The sequence below is a fragment of the Tachyglossus aculeatus genome, chromosome 11 (genome assembly GCF_015852505.1).
Source record: "Tachyglossus aculeatus isolate mTacAcu1 chromosome 11, mTacAcu1.pri, whole genome shotgun sequence".
Taxonomy (NCBI): Eukaryota; Metazoa; Chordata; class Mammalia; order Monotremata; family Tachyglossidae; genus Tachyglossus; species Tachyglossus aculeatus.
The window spans coordinates 42,704,203-42,723,832 of record NC_052076.1 but is presented as its reverse complement, the minus strand read 5'-3'; the positions used below and the strand labels follow the sequence as shown (position 1 = coordinate 42,723,832).

Genomic DNA, 19,630 nt, shown 5'->3' with positions numbered 1-19,630 from the left:
CAGGTCCCATACAGGGCTCCAAGTTTAGGAGGGAGAACAGGTATTAAACGCCTGTTGTGCAGATGTGGGAACTGAGGCCCAGAGAAGTGAAGTGATTTGGTCAGGTCACAGAGCTGACAAGTGGCAGAGCTGAGATTAGAACCCAGGCTCTCGCTCTTTTCACTTGACCACTCTGCCCCTCCCAACTCCTCACCCCCAAACTGCTGTCCCCTATAGCAGAAAGCCATGGCCTCAGGAGCCACTTGCATATGATTTCCAGCTGAATGATGACGGTAGTTATTAAGTGCATACTATGGGCCAAGCACTGTGCTAATTGCTGGGGGAAGAATAAGACAATCATGTCAGACAAGATGCCTGCCCCACATAGGGGTTGCAGTCTAAGGGGAAGGGAGAATGGGTATTTTAATCTCCATTTTACGGATAAGGAAACAGAGGCAAAGAGAAGTGTACTGACTCGGCCAGTATCAATCACACAGGAGGCAGGGGGAGAGGTGGGGCCTACAACCCAGATTTCCTGACTCCCAGTCCTGTGCTCTTGTTTCAGGCCCACTTTAGGGAGACTGTCCAAAGCAATGGTCCGGGAGGAGCAGAACTGCTGTATTCAGGCTCTGAACTGGCATTTTGCACATCATCCTTGCCACCCTCTTGACTTTCATCCATTTTACAGGTACTCCTCCTGAAGAAACCTCCAGGCCACCCCAGCACGGGCCAGGGCCAGGCCTAGAGGCCACGGGATGGGGTTGGACTGCCACAGAGCTGGCCCTGGCCAGGCTCTGTCAAGGAATAGTAATTATGATTATAATGATAATTGTTAAGTGCTTACTATGTGCCACGATAATCAAGTTGGGCACAGTCCCCGGGTGACATGGGGCTCACGGTTTAAATGGGAGGAAGAACAGGTATTGAATCCCCCATTTTACAGATGAGAAAACTGAGGCCCAGGTAAGTTGAATGACTGGCCCAAGGTGGCACAGCTCCTCCTTCCTATTTGGTGATAGGGAGCGAGAGGGGGCACAGAGGCAGCAGTGATCCTTTGCCCACCCAACCTTTTCAACATGTATATTTCTGTCAGAAGGCTGCCAGAACTACAAGCCCCAACAGCCTTTAGAACAGCTTGGCTTAGTGGAAAAAGTTTGGGCCTGGGAGTCGCATGGCCTGGGTTCTAATCCTGGCTCTGCCACTTGTCTGCTATGTGACCTTGGACAGGTCACTTAACTTTTCAGTGCCTCAGATCTGTAAAATGGGGATTAAGGCTGTGAGCCCCATGTGGGACAGAGACTGTATCCAACCTCATTACCTTGGCCCAGAGCCTACTACAGTGCCTGGCACATAGTAAGCACTTAGCAAATACCATTAAAAAAAGGCAAGTGCTCAATACATAGTACTGACTGACTAATTCTCTTGTCTTCTCAGTGGAGAATATTCTTCCAGAGGATGAGGAAGTGAAGGAATAATCACAATCTCTTCCCTGGGGTCATCCAACTTCCGTGCCCTTTCTGAGGCGATTTATTCTGGGAGCCATGGTCAGTGCTACAGCCTCAAGGGGCAAGAAAGCGTTAAGTCCTATAAAATTCCCTTTGCCCAGCACAAGTGAGCGTTTAACAATTACCATTAAAGAAAAAAAAAAAAAGGAGGCACACCAGAATGCCAAATGTGGTCAGATAAGGTCCGGGTTCCACTCTGGGTTGGCCCAGCCCTGGACAGAGCAAGATGCCACATGTGGTCAGATAAGGTCCGGGTTCCACTCTGGGTTGGCCCAGCCCTGGACAGAGCCAGATGCCACAGTCCTGGGGCCCGAAGACTCAGTCAGCAGCCCACCTCCAAGCTAAGGTGCTCCACTCTAGGGAACTGGTGGCCAACCAAACGTTTCAGATGACTGTCCTCCTGACGCCCAACATCTGCAGATGGGGACAGCAAACTCCCACTATGGACCTGTTCCCATGGGCAGAGGGGTCCGGTGGCTATTGAAGGGTGGAAAGAAGGAGTGTTCTCGGCACCGTGTGGGGCAGGGACACCGGCCACCTTGGTGAACACCTGCTGGCTGCACAGGGTCCAGCCTGGGGCAGGCTGAAGGTTACCCCAAATGGGGAATGGAAGCAAAGCCTCGGGCCACGTGAACCTAAAGGAGGACGCACCAGAAATCCCAGCCAGAAGCCTTCCTGCCCCAGCCCGCCCGAAGAAAGAGTCACCTGATCCTCCCAGCCCCTCTTAGGCTGCACATGGGGAAATGAGAGGGTGAGGTGACTCTTCCCTCACTCACAGTCCCTTGCTTCCCACACACCTGGGATGTGATGGGGTGATTTGAAGAGAAGTTGGCAGGCCAAACCACCCCCCCCCACCCCACAAGCCATTAGTTGGCAGGGCCCCTGCTCACCCTCTCCAACAGTTTCCCATCGAACCGGATTTCAATTTTAGCAGAAAGGGGGTTTCCAGGATGGTGGGGGGAAGGCGGGACCAGTGATCTCCTGCGGCTTCCAGCCCTGCTGACCCGGCTCTGGTTATCTCGTTTTTCCCTCTAAGGTCGGATTTCACGTCAAGTGGAGCCGTGTCCCTTCTCAGGCAAGACTTCAAGCAGCTTCCTGAGCAGAGCTCAAGGGGTGGGGGAGAGCACCCTGGATCGCCAACTCAAGAGACCTGTGTGTCACTGTCTTCCTCCTGGGCAAGTTTGGCCAGCCACCACAGGCTGGGCAGCAGAGCACTGGGGGACAAGGGGACTTCTGGACAGCCTGGAGCTCACACCTAACGCTCCTTGGCTCTCCTGGCATAATCTAGGCCTTGATTTGATTATTTATAATACAAGCAATAACTGTAATATTCGTTAAGAACTCACTTTGTGCCAAACATTGTACTACCCACTGGGGTAGACTCCAAGACAATCAGTTGGAAACCGTCCCTACCCCAAATGAGGCACAGTCTAAGTAGGAGGGAGAAAAGGTACTGAATCCCCAATTTACAAGTGAGGAAACAGACCCAGAGAAGTTAAATGATTCACCAAAGGTCACACAACAGGCAAGTGACAGAGCTAGCATTAGAATCCACATCCTCTGGCTCCAGGCTCATTCCACTAGGCCATGTTACCAATCTGTCAGAGAGAAGGTGGATGGGTGGACAAAAACTAGAAACTCAGAAGGGTCAATCATAGCTAACACCTCCTATCAAGAGCAGCCTCCACCAGAACTGACCCTGACCTCTTTGAGACTCACTTTCCTCACTGGCAAAAATGAGTAGAGTGGACATTGCTCAAATATCCCTTTGGGAGCAGTGATTCAAGGAATCCAATACCATGGATAGTCCTTCAACACCAAAGGCCAAAGAACAACCACAACCCCCACAACTAACCAACTCCCACAGGCTTTAACGCCGGGCTTTTCTGCTTCAGTTCCTCAGTCACAGGATCCACCTGCCGACTCGCCTCGCTGTGCAAACCCTGGGCTTGAACAGCCAGGCCAGACTACCCTGTGGCTGGGCTGATGGATCACCACCCATTAAGACACCCTGCCCGAGAGCACCAAATCGGAGAAACATTTGTTCGCAACTTCAGGAATGTGGGGAAGATGAGAAGCGAAGCTTAGTAGAAAGGGGGCTGGCTTTCTACTAGAACCCATGTTCTAACCATAACTCTGCCACATGTCTGCTGTGTGACCTTGGAAAAGTCACTTTATTTCTCTGTGCCTCAGTTATCTCATCTGTAAATGGAGAGCCTGTGAGTCCCATGTGGAACATGGTCTGTGTCCAACATGATTAGTTTGTAGCTACCCAGGCACTTAGTACAGTGCCTGGCACATAGTAATCATTTAAATACCATTTTTACAAAAAGACAGGGAAGGGGGTAAGGGAGAGAGGGAAGGGGGAGGGAGAAAGAGAAACCACCGCCTGGCTGAAACGTACAAGCTGATCTTTCCTACACCCCCAGACAGACAGTGGGGTCTAAAGCTGAGGAAAGATTTCACAATCAAATTACACAGTAGTTAAATCTAAATCAACAGAGAAAAATGTGTGGATTTTCATTATGAAACGAATTTGCTGGGGCAGATATTTGTATAGAGCTACAAAGGAAAATTACTGCCTACGTGAATAGTACTGGAATCGGGGAAAATTCAAGCGTCAGGAAATCAATGTCAGAATTCACTAATGTTGTTTTTGATGGGCTAAGCAGCCAGATGCAGCAAAGAAGTAGGAGCGAGACAGAGCCGAGGGGGTGGGGAAAGCACAGGCAGGAAGGGATGGCCGGGGTGGGGGGAGTCAGGGAGTCAGAGGTGATTAAAGAGAAAGAGACAGACACATGAGAGGATAGGGGAAGGAAAAGCGTGTGTGGGTCTGCGTGGGGAAATCACAGAAAGGAAAATGGAAGATCATCTTCCAATCAATGCCATTTCAAGAAGGACTTCCCTTTGGGGGCTGGTGGGAGGAGACGAAAGAGAAGCGCCCCTCCCGTTACCATTCCAAATGCACCTGCCCCCCCCGAAGAACGGGCACTTCCGACTCAATGAAAATAGGGCAGCTCTACCTTCCCACTCTCCCCCACTGCAGGATTCCACAGGCTGTGCCTCCCCTCTCCAGAATACGGGACACAAGCTCAGCAGGCCGCCCTCCAACTCCCGCTTTCCTTCCCCACCAACCAGCCTGGGCAGCTGTGGGCCATGGCAGGAGACTTGAGCAAGTCGCTTCTTTATGCCTCCATTTTCTCATCTGTAAAATGGGGATTAAACACCTGTCCTTCCTCCTACTTACACTGTGACCCCCATGTCGCCCCCTCCTACCTCACCTCCCTTCTCTCCTTCTCCAGCCCAGCCCGCACCCTCCGTTCCTCTGACGCTAATCTCCTCACTGTGCCTCATTCTCGCTTGTCCCGCCGTAGACCCCCCCCAGCCCAAGTCATCCTCCTGGCCTGGAATGCCCTCCCTCCGCACATCCGCCAAGCTAGCTCTCTTCCTCCCTTTAAAGCCCTACTGAGGGCTCACCTCCTCCAGGAGGCCTTCCCTGACTGAGCCCTCTCCTTCCTCTCGCCCTCCTCCCCCTCCCCATCCCCCCTGCCTTACCTCCTTCCCCTCCCCACAGCACCTGTATATATGTTTGTATGTATTTATTACTCCAGTTTATTTGTACATATTTATTCTATTTATTTTATTTTGTTAATATGTTTTGTTTTCTTGTCTGTCTCCCCCTTCTAGACTGTGAACCCGCTGTTGGGTAGGGACCGTCTCTATATGTTGCCAACTTGTACTTCCTAAGCGCTTAGTACAGTGCCCTGCACACAGTAAGCGCTCAATAAATACGATTGAATGAATGAATGAAAAGGGCCAGCCCCTCACCTGCCAAACTCCAACCAGACTCTGCCTCCAGGCCCCAGCTTTTCTGCACCCTCTTCTCAAGGAGCTCCTGATGGCAGCAGCGACTACCGTCACGACTACTGTCACGAAGAGGAATGGCAGGAGAGGTACACACAGATGCACGTGCGCGCACACACACAGACACTCAATCCCTCAAACAGATGGAACTCCAGATACACAGGAGGAGAGAAATACTGCTTTGCCAAACCATGCTAATGCCGTGATTGACACATGCACAAGAGTTTCCAAATGGATTTTGTTTAGGGTGTTGAGAGGGGGCGGAGGGTGGGATATTTTTAAAGGGACAGTCACGGGAGAAGGCTAGTGATTGTCTTCCCTTTAAGATGCTTTTAACACTCTATTCTTCCCTACCCGCAACACACTCAAGAAACAGCCAACTCTGCTCCAATTCAGGCTCAAAGGATCCAGGACCCTGGCTCAATCGAGGTCTACCAGCCTGGGCCTGAGAACAGCAGGAGAGTGTATGCTCTGGGGGAGCCCCAAGGGGGTACTGGGAAAGGTGTGATGGAGCTGGAGGTCCTGAGCAACCGATGGGGATAGGAATCCAACTCTTCCAGTGTGTCTACTCCAACCAGGGCTCAGAGGTCAGCCAGGCAGCCACAGCAAGGGGCCCGTGGCCTAGGTTCTCCCTGGAAGGTGGACTGTAAGTGCTCAGCCAAAGCCACCAGGGGAGAGTGGAGAATTTTACATTACTGTGCAAGGGACATGGAAAGGAGAAACACTGGGGAGCCAAGGAAAGGGGTGGGGCAGGTCTGCAGGACCTGGCTGGGATCCTCGAGGAACAACCCCTCCCCACCACCAACCCCCTAGGTCCGAGGGAGGGGGGGCCGGCTTGGGGAAAGTCAGGCCGGGGTGTGACCAAACAAAAGCCTGCTCCTTGGGCTGACCCACGGTGCCTAAGACCCTGGCGGATTTCTTCAGATCCACTTTTCTGGGGTTGGGATGAGAAAGGGAGACTGGAATCCTGACCCATGAACAGAGGAGGGAAGCCATCTGGAAAAGACACACTCGCCAGAGCCTCTGGGGCCCCAGCCCTCGTCCACTAGGGAGCCAAGAACCCGTTTTATGGTCAGTGAGTAGCTGCTGCCCTTCATTAAGTGCCTGGTGATAATTTTTAATTTGAACTGGTGAAACTTGTGTATCGATTCACAGGATGCAAGGCAGGATTTATTGCCTGCCCTCACCCCTCCTTCTGCCCTCACCCCTTGGACTGGAGAAAGATGGCTGAACACAGAGACAGACAGACACACACTACTCATGTCTCCTCCTGCCCCAGCCCCATGTCATTCGGCTCACCCTGAAAAGGGGAATCCAGCTTCCCATGCAGGACTCTATATCCTTTTTGTCCAACACTAGCTTCTATGGGATCATCTAGTAGGACTAATAGTACTCGATTAAACACTTATGGTGTGCAGAGCACTGTACTAAGCACTGCAAAAGAATACACCGGTGGGAAGGAGATTAAAGTGCCTGTCCCTCAGGGGGTGAGGGACTCAATCTGAAAATTAAAAGGGGGATGAGAGGACAGGTAACAGGCACAAAAGGAGAGATGAAACAAAACACGAAGACCACAAAGACGAAAAAACAGATCAGTAGAATCCTGGAGCTAGAGGAGCAGAATTTCAGGCTTCCCGTGGCCATTATCACATCCACAACAACCACAGTCTTTCCAGGGTTCTGTGGAGATGGGTTTCTAACGCTTCAAGAGTAACAAGTGTGGGGTTTGACCTTCAGTGGGATGGGTTGAGGGATCCCAGAAGGGCACTGCCGAGAACCCAGCTACTACCCTGCTCGCCGAGGCAACGGGAAAGTGAAGCAGATTCCCCGGGCAGAGGACAGACTCAAGCACGCGTTGAGCTGATTCAGGCCCCCTCCACACTGGATGGAAAGCAGTCAAGACTACCCAGCCTCAGTGCTCAGAATTCCAGGCTGGGACCAGGATATACATACTGGTATACATATATACATATATATACACGCATATTTCTCTCTCTCTCTCTCTCTCTCTCTCTCTCTCTCTCTCTCTCTCCCCCACGCCCCCATGCCCACCTTCCAGTGAGCTCCATGGATAAACCATGGCACAGGGCCCAGCATGTCCAACCTGAGGCCAGAGCATCTCTCGGGCCAGCTCCCCGACTGTGAAGACAAGGACTCAAGTGACATACCTCCTTCCACTAGATACAGGACCACCAGCCGGGTCATACCCAGGGGAGGTCGGGGTTTGTGGGAACAGGTCACCGACCACCCAATCAAACTCCAGAGAACCAGTCCTAGTCTTTTCATCACCAGTGGTGTTTACTGAGGGATTACTATGTATAAAGCACTGCTTCAGAGCAAACATCATCCAGCGCACCAGCCCTCTGCCTGGAGGCTTGTTCCTCTCCCTGAGGCAGAGCTCCTTGCCTTCCTCACTTCGACCCAGGGCATCACTGCGTCACCGCTGCCGCTCGCTGTACCTAAGCCTGATCCTGCTGTTGCAGAGTGCTGCCTTCCACTGGGTTCCAGTTAAACAGCCCATTAAAGAGACACATATTCAGATGTGCATGCTTTCTTCCAGGCACCCAGCAGTTGCTGACTTTGTTATTTAGCAGGGCAGTTTGGCTGCTGAAAGAACACATTTAGGAGCCTTAGGAAAAATAAAATTTCAATGAAGCATATCAGCGAGGAAACCTATTGAGGGGGACAGATTTCTCTTTCCTCTATTCTCTTCATCCTTTCTCTCGGGGTACGGCAAATGATATGGCATTTGGATTACTTCGTCTGAATTGAATTTTTAAACTGCCCCCTCGAGACACAATGCCGAGGAAAGACATTAGCCCATGAAATGGTGGAAAGAATTCAGTCCTATGGCTAAAAATAAGAAGAAACTTTAAGGGGGGAAGTTGGGAGGGGGAGGGAAGAGAGGGGGACTGAGGTCAAAAGGTGTGTTGTGGAGATAAGCCAAGAGCAAAAGGAAGAAAAATGAACACACCAGGCAGCTTTTAGCAACTGACAAAAGGTGTGATTAAGAGAAACTGTGGGGAGCCTTGTGGGGCAGCAGACAGGGAAGTTGATTAGGAGGCGGTGGCTGCAGCTCTCCCCCTCCAATCCTCCCAACCACAAGCAGCTGCCACCTCTGGAATCCAATAGTCCTGCTTTTTATCAGTCCCCGAAGCAGGTTTCCAGGTTTATGACCCTCTCCGCCCCAAGGCTGGGAGGACTAAGGTTTGACACCCACCCCCGGCCCCATCTCCCCTTCCAGGCTCTGCTCCCTACCTCCTCCCAGCTGCTTCTCCAGGCCCATTGGCTCCCTTTATATTGTGCTTTCCCACGCACTTGGTAAAGTGCTCTGCACACAGTAAGCCCTCAAATATGATTGAGTGATTCTGTTCTCTGGGTCAGCTGGGCCTCAGGGGCAGTTCAGTTCAGTCCGGTTCCAGGCATTCTCTGTGGATTTGGGGTGGTCTGGTCCAAAGAGCCTCAAGGAGATCAAGTGGATACCAGGGGGGCAACTTCCTCTTTGGCCTGGAGCCACTTGAGGGAGTCGTGAGCCAAATTAGACAGGCCCCAAGCATAGTCTGAAGCACTCAGCGCCAAGACAGGAGACTCCAGCCCCTTCCAAGTCCTAAATTTGCCTCTGTGTGGGTCAGCGATGGGTCAGAGGGTGGTGCCCACCCCCCAGCTTCATCTCCAGGGACTCTGAGCCAGATCTGGAAGTGCCCACTGAGTTACACTGGCTGGACTCAACTCTTCACTAAAAGCTCTGACTTTCCTCTAAATCCTCAGCTGCCCACGCCAAAATTGGCTGTCCAGCCACCACATCTGGTCAGCGTGAATGGTAAAGAGTCACAGCTCCTGCAAGTCCAAGTCCAGTCCTCCTCTGCCTTGGCTGTTGCCGGGACAGCTGCTCCGACAGAGCTGGGGCCTCTCTCGTCTTCCAGGGACCACAACTGCTCAACTAAAAACTTCCTAGGCTTTGTTTCTGAGAAAAAGACAGGGAACTAGCAGAGCCAGGAGCAAGTGAAGAGGAAGCCCCAGATGGCACAGGAACCCCTGAGTTCTTCAGCCCAGACCTCGACAATTCCATCTGAAAGATGGGAGACTGGGCCCAGGAGTTCTCTCGATGATGCTCCACCAGGGATCCTGGAATACTGCAGCTGGTGCTCTGATTCCTCCTGTTACAGATGCATAGGCTCCCTGAACTATCATGGGACAAGAGTGAATGTCTGGACTAAAAGCTCCCTGTGGGCAGGGAATGTGTCTACCAAGTCTGTTGTACTTTACTCTTCCAAGAGCTTAGTACAATGTTCTGCACACAATAAGTGCTCAATAAGTACCACTGACTGATTGATTGGTCATTTTAGGTATGAGCTGGATAGACAATCCAGAAAGCTAAGCTTACTTCCTTGATTTTACCTCCTGACTTTGGCTCCCCTTCCTCCTTCAGTTACCAGCAGCCCTTGCTTCTCTTCCCCTCCTCAAACCCTGTCCTTATACCCTGGACTCTCCTTTCTGCTGACCTGACTGAGCTCCTAACTGGACCTCTGGGTAAATCAGGTTGGACTGTACTTCAACTTGCATAATAGTGAACACTCCCAGAGCTGAAAACTTAGCCCTCTGCATCCTTGCAGGGCAATTGTCTTCAGCAAAATTTCCAGGCCTCTGCCAGCCTGCAGGTATTGTGTGAGCATGCAGGCCTGGGTACAGAGAGGCACCAGCAGGAAATCGCTTGTGGTCATCTGCCATCAGAGCCAGGGTGAGAGCAGTCTCTTCTCTGAGGCAAATACCAGTTGCTCACACCCTCAGCTAACAGCACCAGAACCCAGAGAGCTAGGGACAGGCCGGGCACAGGGAGACAAGAGACCTTTAACCTGATCTCATAAACAGCCAAGTGGCTCCTTCAAAGCTTTCCTTGAATGTTCTGGGGCCTCCTCTGGGGTTCTGGGGTTGGCATGTTACCAAAAGATGGGCACTTTGAGGCTCCTCTCCCACCCCCCCACAGACACCATACTCGATGCCGTACTCGACGCAGAGTTCACCTGGGGCACCAGTCAGTCACCATACCCAGCACTGGTGCTGTTAGTGTGACCGGCTGTGGGGTGGTTGATGGGCCTGTTACTACTGCAGAAAAATGAGCTCCCCACAGAGGAACCTCCCTACCTCCCCAATCCTGGGAAACTCAAATGGGGATAGCCCTGGGTGATCTCTTCTAGCCCCCAACCCCACAGCCTGTCATGAGACCCTGGGGCCTCCTCTCCTGACACTCCTGCAGGGCTGCCCGCTAGACCCTCGCTGAGGCCCATTACAATCCCTGGCCTGGCCGCCTCAGTGGAACTTGGCAGGCAAAGGGTGACAGGAGAAGGCATTGATTTCAGATGAGCCATCTGCTCTCTGTCTGTCTAGCAAGCTGGAGCCCCAAGCGGCCACGACGGGCAGAAGCCGGTTGAGGGCTGCGAAACAGCAGGGCCAGCCGGAGAGGACGGGGATTCCTCTAGCCGAGGTTTCCTTGGGGGCGAGAAGGCCGTCAGACTCAGAACAGAGCTCTATCCGCCAGGGCCCAAGGGGTTACGGCACCTCCAACACAACACTCCCCCCCTCTCCCAGCACCTCCGCTTCACTGTTCACAGCAGGAGCATGGAGAGCACGATCCCAGCCTTCCCCTCATTCCCCACCCCAAGCATACAGACACACACACATGAACACACACAGTCTAAACGTGCCCCTGTTTGTCACCTCCAGACCCCCAGACTTTTCCCCACAGAGAAGCCGGGGGCCTCAAGGAAGAGGCTAGAGATAGATAAGAAGGCCAGCAGCCCACCATACCGCCTCTGCGATGTCTGAAGCTGCTGGGACTGCACAGGGAAGCCTGGGTGGGGGCAGACCAGTGAGCCAGAAAGCAGGAACCCCTGAGTCCTTTTGCCCAGACCTCGGTGACTCCATCTGAGAGATGGGAGACCAGGAAAAGCTAACTTACCACCCATCAGGCCGCTCCCTGGACACTTCAAGGTCTCCAGGCTCAGCTCTCAGGGAGCCTGGCCCCCTCCCCGGAGGCTCCAGAGAGGCCACTGCAGGCACGGTGTGGGGAGAGGGGGATGGCAAAGCTGTCCCCACCACAGCACCCCACGGGGCAGACACAAAGAGGGGGCTGAGCCTCTGTCGGTGAGCAGTTTGAACTGGGAAGCAACTGCTGCCACTGCCATCTCTGGGCACAGAAATCTCCAGCCCTGCTGCCTCAGTCAGGCACAGCTCCCCATCATTTGTGTGGCCAAGATCTCCGAGGCGGGTGAGGAGGGCCAGTCCAGGCCACATCCCCCGCCACCAACCCCCACCCCCACAAGCTGTCTCTCCCAGCTCTTTTCACTCTTCCACAGCAGCAGAAAGGCGCACAATCTCCAGTCAAGCTGTCCTGCATCCAGCTCGTGCTGCAGCTGCAGGAAGGGGAGGCCCCTGAGGCGCAGGGGGAGGGAAGGATAAAAGGAGAGACGTGGGGGCAGGGGCAGGGGAGAGCAGAGGAAGACACAGAAGCAAAGCAGAGCAGAGAAAGTACAGTATCTGCGGCCAGGCCAGGTGACCTGGGGAAGATGTCTGTGCAGTCACGCCCTGCCTAGGTGGCCTGGACAGAGCCCCGACTCGCTAGCTCCAGGGGCCAGACTCTCTTCGGCTTCAAAGAGCTACCCCCTCTAGACTATTAGACTATAAGCTCATTATGAGCAGGGAACATGTCCGCTAATTCGGTTTTATTGGACTCTCCCAAGCACTTAGTAGAATGCTCTGCACAAAGTGAGTGTTCAATAAATACCACTGATTGATTGACTGCTTTATTTCCCCACTCCCACTGGCAAAGTGGCAGTGGGCAGAGCTGCTCGGGTGAAAGGGTCATGCAAACAGCACCTCAGCCTACATGGGGAGGCCAAGCCTTCCCATTATGCACCTGGCCTGTTGTCCAATTCTAGACCCAGTTAACATTAGTGGGAATGGCGGGGGGGGGGGGGGGGGGGGGGGGGGAAGGAGGGGACAGGCTTTCTTTCTGACCCCTGGCACCTGACACTCTAAGGTGCCCTCTCTCAAACAGATTCCAGGTGTCCTGGAGAACAAGAACAGCTGCTCCTCACCTCTATGCTACTTTGGGTGGGAGACAGAAAGGAGGGGGCTTGATGGGCCTTTACTCCCTCCCCCGCCTGCCTTCCTGCTCCAAGGCCTAATACCAGGATGGAGGGGCACCCCCTCCTGTCGCTACCTCGAAGCTCCTCTCTTACCTCTCGGTTCCTCCGCCTGTTTGGCGAGTTTGCGCAGCGCGGCGGCGAAGCTGGAGGAGGGTGCTGCCTGGACTGACAGAGTGCCGTTGGCCGCAGAGCTGCCATTGGGTACAAGGGAGCCATTGAGAGGAGAAGGGGTCAGGGGGCTGACGGTAGCGGTGGTCCGCGTCGCTGTTGAAAGCATTCCTAGTGAAGGGGACTTGGGCTCATGGCTCATGCCTGAAACAACGAAAAGAACAACCAAACATCACCCAGAGAGAAGGAGAACCCAGCAGCAGGAGGCAAACTCGTTCGCTCGGGCACCCGACCGGTCTCCGGCGCTGGAGGGGCAAAGCCCAGGGGGCCAGGGGCAGGCAGATGGACAGGCATGGCATGCAGCAGGAAGGGGTGAGGCAGGAAGCGAGGTATCAGATGAGACAAAGCAAGAAGCGGAAGGGAAAATACAAACGGTGGGGGGTGGGAGGGTGGATGGATATGCTGCTCCCTCGTCCCAGAGGGCCAACCACTTCCATAGCAGCACTGGAGCACAAGAATCCTCTGGGCAGTGCCAACCTGAAGGCGACTGAAATGATAGGGGCTTGACAAGACCCTAACTTGTTGAATGGAGAGACGGTGGCACCAACTGCAGTTAGCAGCTAGGTGCGGGCAACCATCAGGCCCTAGACCCACAGGGTTCCCCAAGGTGACCGAAGGCACATTTCGGTGGCACAGGTGACCTACCCCGCTGCCTGGCATCAGATGAGGCAGAGGTGTGATTCATTCAATCATATTTATTGAGCACTTACTTTGGACAGAGCACTGTACTAAACGCTAGGAAGAGTACAACATACCAATACACAGACAATCTCTGCCCACAACAAACTTACAGGCTAGAGAGGGAGACTATAGCATGTTCACTCCCCACACCAAGGGAAGCAGGACCACAAGATAGCTGGGATCCGATGGGCCTGACTTGTGGATCCAAAGGCCCTATTTGGGGAAAACCACTAGTAGAGGTGGGAAAAAGGTCTAGACAGCAACCCCCCCCCCCCCCCCCCCCCAACCGGCCCCATTCCACCAGGCCCTCAGAGGGACAGAAGTCACTGAGTCATTGAGAAGCAGCGTGGCTCAGTACAAAGAGCACTGGCTCAGTACAAAGAGCACGGGCTTTGGAGTCAGAGGTCATGGGTTCAAATCCCAGCTCCGCCAATTGTCAGCTGTATGACTTTGGGCAAGTCACTTAACTTCTCTGTGCCTCAGTTACCTCATCTGTAAAATGGGGATTAAGACTGTGAGCCCCCTGTGGGACAACCTGATCACCTTGTAACCTCCCCAGTGCTTAGAACAGTGCTTTGCACATAGTAAGCGCTTAATAAATACCATCATTATTATTATTATTGAGACTCATTCCTGGGAAGACTACCTCAACAGGTTGGCAAACAAAACCCAAAGACACCAAAACAGCGTATCCCAAGTCTCACTAATTAGGCAAGAGGGAGACTATTAGAAATCAAAATCAAACAGCAAGGCAGCTAGGAATCCAAAACACCCTGCTCCTTTCTTTCCAGGATGGAGTTCACAGTCCAGAACTTCCCCCACCACCGCTGCCACCCCAGTTCCCACCTATGGCTGCAGAGTCTGCCATGGGCAGAGGTAAAGCTACCAGAGATTTGATCGGCTGTTGCCGAAGGGGCAGAGATATCCCTGCTCTCCTTTCCAAGGAGGTAAGAGTCTTTCAAATGTTGACAAAAAAAGGGGGGGGGGGGGAAGGATTGGGGTTGGCAGGAGTGGGGCGGGGGGGAGAGGGAAACCACAAACCACTATAGCAAGAAAGACCACACACACACACCCCACCATCACCCTCCCCTTCAGAAAAGATGGCAGGCAGTACGGGGAGGGGGCAAATGGTTGTCCATCCCCACACGGGCCCAAGCCACACAGCACAGGGAGTGGGAGCCAAGACACTCTCCATCCATCCCAGGATGGCTCTTCCCGTGCCTGTGCCCAATCCAGACAAAGCAGACAGGCCCTCTGTTCCAGAGGGAGCCCAGCAGGGGACAGCCAGCCTGGACACAAACCCAGCCACACGGGCTCCTCTCGCCAGCTTCTTCGGATGAGACAGGAAGAGGCCAAAAAACAACCAAGGCAAGTGCGAGATGGAAGGCTAAGGCCACGAACTCCTCACCCTTTCCTCTGCTAAAGATAAACACGAACTTACCCTGTACATCAGAAATACCAGACCTCAGAGAGGCTTCCCTTTACACAGCCATTCTGATTCTCTGCCCTCCCTCATTTGGAGAAGCACCTTTGGACAGATACCTATATTCCTTCGACTCAAACTTCTTTCCAGAGGTCTGACCAGAAGACTTGCTGTGGTTCAGAATGCACATTGAAGCCAAAAGCACTCTTCTTTTCTTTGGGCAATGGGTGGGGGAAGAAAGGGAGAGGGGAATGAGCAACATAGCGCTGCCGTGAGGGATAGTTAATTTCTGCAGAGCACAATGAATATATGGTTGCTGGCGGGGGAGGGAGAGAAGCACGAGCGGAAGCAAGTTCAGGGAAACCCCATTATTCCCAGCAAGTGCTTGTACCTTATCTAACAAAGCCCCACCACACAGGCACGGCTACCCACTGAAAACAAGCCAGCCTAACAGCTGCCGCCAAGTCACATGTCCCTGTCCGATCTATACTAGCTAGGACTGCTGGGAGATAACAGTGGCGTTTTGTCAGCATGCTGCAGCAGGAGGCCCTATTGAACGTGGATGAAGCAGCATTGATCCAGGCATTTGACCCCTCCGTGTCCTCCGCTCTTTTGCTGAAAGCTTTAGAGGAAAGTGTGTGTGCGTGTGTGTGTGTGTTTGGGGTGGGGGGGAAGGGGGAGAGGAGAGGAAAGAGGCGGGGGTAGACCGCTAGTCCTGTCCAATCCTCTGCTTCTCCTTCCCACCGCCTGCCCTGCACACTGCACTTTCCCAGGAGAGGACATCCGAGAATTAGCCCTGGTCTGCCGGCCTGCCCGGGAAAAATGCCGTTCACCCCCAGGCTGAGGTTAGTGAGCCCTTGCCCACAGCTGCTCAGACACTCAACTCCCTGAGGAGTTCCCAGTGGACCGGACAGGCAGAACAGAGTTGGGGAGGGAAGATGGGGAAGAGAGGCTGGCTCAAAGACCCAGGTCCCTGCCCCACTCTGTGGCTTGCCCACCACCACCCCCTCCGCCGGTTTATTTGGGGGGATGATGGAGAAGAATTGCAGCAGCAGAGAACGGAGGATGATTTTAAAGAGCTCAATTTTAAATGTGGGGCTGGCAGCTCTTCACCTCAAAGCTGAGATTTACAAGCTCTCGCTCCATCCACCCCTCCCACGTCTGTTCAGTGCTGGAGGACCCAAGTCCCATAAATCCAGTTTCTCCATTAAAATGAGACCAGCAAATTTTTCCCCCTTGAAATGTTCACTGCGTGAGGACCCCCTGCCACCACCCCAACTACATGTAGGCAAGTCCAACTACAACATGAGCCTCAGCCCTTGGCCCTGGAACCTCCTCTTCTATATTTCTTCCTCCTGACTCAATCTGTCACTTAATCGCTCATATTTAATGAGGGCCGAGCACTGTATTAAGTGCTGGGGGGGAGTACAGTCTAGAGAAGGAGACAGACATTAATAAAAAGCGGGAGCACAGCAGAGTTGTGGAAAGGGCATAGAGGGGATTTAGTCTACCAGGACCCAGATATGGCCTCAATTTCTCCATGGGCTGAGTGGGGACTTGGGGCAGATAATAATAATAATGATGGTATTTGTTCATTCATTCATTCATTCAATTGTACTTATTGAGCACTTACTGTGTGAAGAGCACTGTACTAAGCGTTTGGGAAGTACAAGTTGGCAACATAAAGAGACGGTCCCTACCTAACAATGGGCTCACAGTCTAGAAGGCGGAAACAGACAACAAAACAAAACATGTAGACAGGTGTCAAAACCATCAAAATAAATAGAATATTTGTTAGGTGCTTACTATGTGCCAAGTACTGTTCTAAGCACTGGGCACTATTCTAGGCTCCGGATGGCACCCAACACTGGGCAGTAGCTGGGAAGGTCGGGGAGAGAAAATGGGGGGATGCCTCTTGGCCACTTAACTCCTCCATCACTTCACTTGGAGATTTCAAGGCCCCCAATTGGCTGTGACAGTCACATCCAGTGTAGTCCAGGATTTTGAAAACAACGTTGAGATGGGCCAGTTATTTTTTTTGCCCCAGCTAAATCAGGTCAAACTCAAATACAATTGTCTCAAACTCCCTACCAGTCATTGCAGCAAAGCCCGCCTCTCCCATCCGAAGTTAACAGAGTCTGCCTGGAGCGGAATACATACTATTCTACACAGAATGCAGTGAGCACAAAGGTCACAGAAAGAAAAAGGAGGACAGATTACATTTGGCCTCCCCTCTGGCTGATTTTCTTTTGCCTGGCTGCCTGATTTCATGGGCTAGGATAGGGAGCATTGGTTAAGGTGGCCCCCATCAGCTCCCGAGCCCTGGGTTGAGGAGGAAGCCTGACTCTCAGCGCTGCAGGCTCCCCCTCTAAGAGACGGTATGCTCATTGTGAGCAAAAAATGTGTCTGATTAGTGTTATATTGTACTCTCTCTAGTGCATAGTACAGTGCTCTGCACACAGTAAGCGCTCACTAAATAAGACTGACTGCTTCTCAGGATCGTGGGTGGGTTAGGGTTTTGCAAGCTGGAATTGTGCGTCCGCTCTGGGTATCGAACGCCAAATTCTTTACCCTTCAGGCATGGTGGGATGAAAATGAATGTTGCTGCCTGAGATTCCCTGTTACTCTGGTAGGCAAGGCTAGACGCTGCCACCACCACCACAGACTAAGCCTCTCTACCCCAGACTCCTGACCCCATCAGGCACAGGTCACTGCTCTGAGTCACAGGACACACAAGCCCAGCCTGGCAGGATCAAGTCCCTCTCCACCCTCTTCTACCACTTCAGAACCTCTGTTAAAAGGGCATTTCTCCCACCAGCCCAGGAACTGGCAGGCCACCTTCATGGGGGCAAGGCAGCATGTCGAGAAGGCAGAGAGTTGAAAAGAAAGGTTAAGAGATTCCAAGCATGTACCCTTTGAACTCATAAGGATGGTACATCTGTGCAAAGGCCACTCAGAGCAGTGGAAGAGAACACTGCAATCTGTCTTGAGATCATGCCCAGTGGCTTTTCAGGGTTCTAGGGGCCTGCCCAGCAGAAATTCAGACCCTCACTCCTCCTGACAGTCTTCAGTTGCCAGAGTCAGTTATCAACAGCAGGATTCTGCAAAGCGAAGCGATCGCCTGGGGCTGTTTACACTGCTCCCTGCAATAATCCCATATCTAAGCTTCCCCTAAAGAGCCCTCACCTTCAACCATCCCAGATAAAACCCAGGTAACCAAACCCCAGGGGGTCAAGCAGGTGACAGAGAACCCTGCCCAACCTGGTCCCTTCCCCCCACCCCCCTCCTTCAGCTCCAAAGGCAACCCGCCAACATTAATATCAGAACCACATGCACTGGAGCTCGAAGTCCTGGAAAACTACACTGCTGATGTCAGATCACTTAAAATAGAATTTCAAATGAGCAACTTCATTAACAGTCGAGAATTAGCATTTCTCCTCAGCATGTGTGCATTGGAGGGGGTGGGCAAAGCAGAGGTGAGGGAGGGAGGTCGCCCTCTGCGCCGCCCTCCCCCACCAGGGGCAGGGAGGGAAGGGGTAGTAACCACGCAGAATGGAAAGAGACCACAATGCGGAGGTGGTCTGGCTGAGCCACAGAGAGCATCCCAGAGAGGGGAGGGTGGTCTGTTCAGTTTCCCCAACTCATCTAAAGCCAATCTGCGGTAGCCACCCATCAGGAAGGCATTCATGTATGGGGGTGGGGAGGGGGGAGAGAAGGCAAATAGCCAAGCGAGAGCTCAGTCTCCCTCCTCTCCTTGCCAACTCCGGCTTCTGCTCTGAGCTGTCCGTCCAGCCGGCTTCCCTCGCTGAATCAATCAATCGTATTTATTGAGTGCTTACTGTGTGCAGAGCACTGGACTAAGCGCTTGGGAAGTCCAAGTTGGCAGCATATAGAGACAGTCCCTACCCAACAGCGGGCTCACAGTCTAAACGGGGGAGAGAGAGAACACAGCCAAACATACTAACAAAATAAAATAAATAGAATACATATGTACAAGTAAAATGAGTAATAAATATGTACAAACATATATACATATATACAGGTGCTGTGGGGAAGGGAAGGAGGTAAGATGGGGGGGGATGGAGATCCTCTGGCGGCTGTAGCGCCATCTTGTCAGGGCCCGTCCCGCCATGAGAGCCAAGATGAGATCACTGAGGCCCAGAGAAGTTTGCCCAAAGTCACACAGCTGGCACTTGGCGGAGCCGGGATTTGAACCCATGACCTCTGACCATGCCCTCCCTCTGCCCAACCGCCAAGCTAGCTCTCTTCCTCCCTTCAAGGCCCTACTGAGAGCTCACCTCCAGGAGGCCTTCCCAGACTGAGCCCCTTCCTTCCTCTCCCCCTCGTCCCCCTCTCCATCCCCATCTTACCTCCTTCCCTTCCCCACAGCACCTGTATACATGTATATATGTTTGTACATATTTACTACTCTATTTAATAATGGCATTTTTAATAATGGCATTTATTAAGCACTTACTATGTGCAAGGCACTGTTCTAAGTGCTGGGGAGGCTACAAGGTGATCAGGTTGTCCCACGGGGGGCTCACAGTCAATCCCCATTTTACAGATGAGGTAACTGAGGCACAGAGAAGTGAAGTGACTTGCCCAAAGTCACACAGCTGAGAGTTGGGGAGCTGGGATTTGAACCCATGACCACTGACTCCAAAGCCCGGGCTCTTTCTACTGAGCCACGCTGCTTCTCATGCTTCTCTATTTTACTTGTACATATCTATTCTATTTTATTTTGTTAGTATGTTTGGTTTTGTCTCCCCCTTTTAGACTGTGAGCCCACTGCTGGGTAGGGACTGTCTCTATATGTTGCTAATTTGTACTTCCCAAGCGCTTAGTACAGTGCTCCGCACACT

The 19,630-nt window shown here is 52.7% G+C and overlaps 1 protein-coding gene across 5 annotated transcripts in view; it reads right to left on the bottom strand.

Moving 5' to 3' along the window:
* GSE1 (Gse1 coiled-coil protein) overlaps nucleotides 1-19,630 on the bottom strand; it is a 574,350-nt gene that overhangs the window by 40,243 nt on the left and 514,477 nt on the right. For 4 of the 5 annotated variants that reach the window (XM_038754464.1, XM_038754465.1, XM_038754467.1 and 1 more), the window contains one exon: nucleotides 12,587-12,805. The exons of the other annotated variant lie outside the window; for it this stretch is intronic. In XM_038754464.1, coding sequence (XP_038610392.1) covers nucleotides 12,587-12,805 — 219 coding nt within the window. The remainder of the gene's footprint in view (nucleotides 1-12,586; nucleotides 12,806-19,630) is intronic. 5 annotated transcript variants of the gene reach the window in all.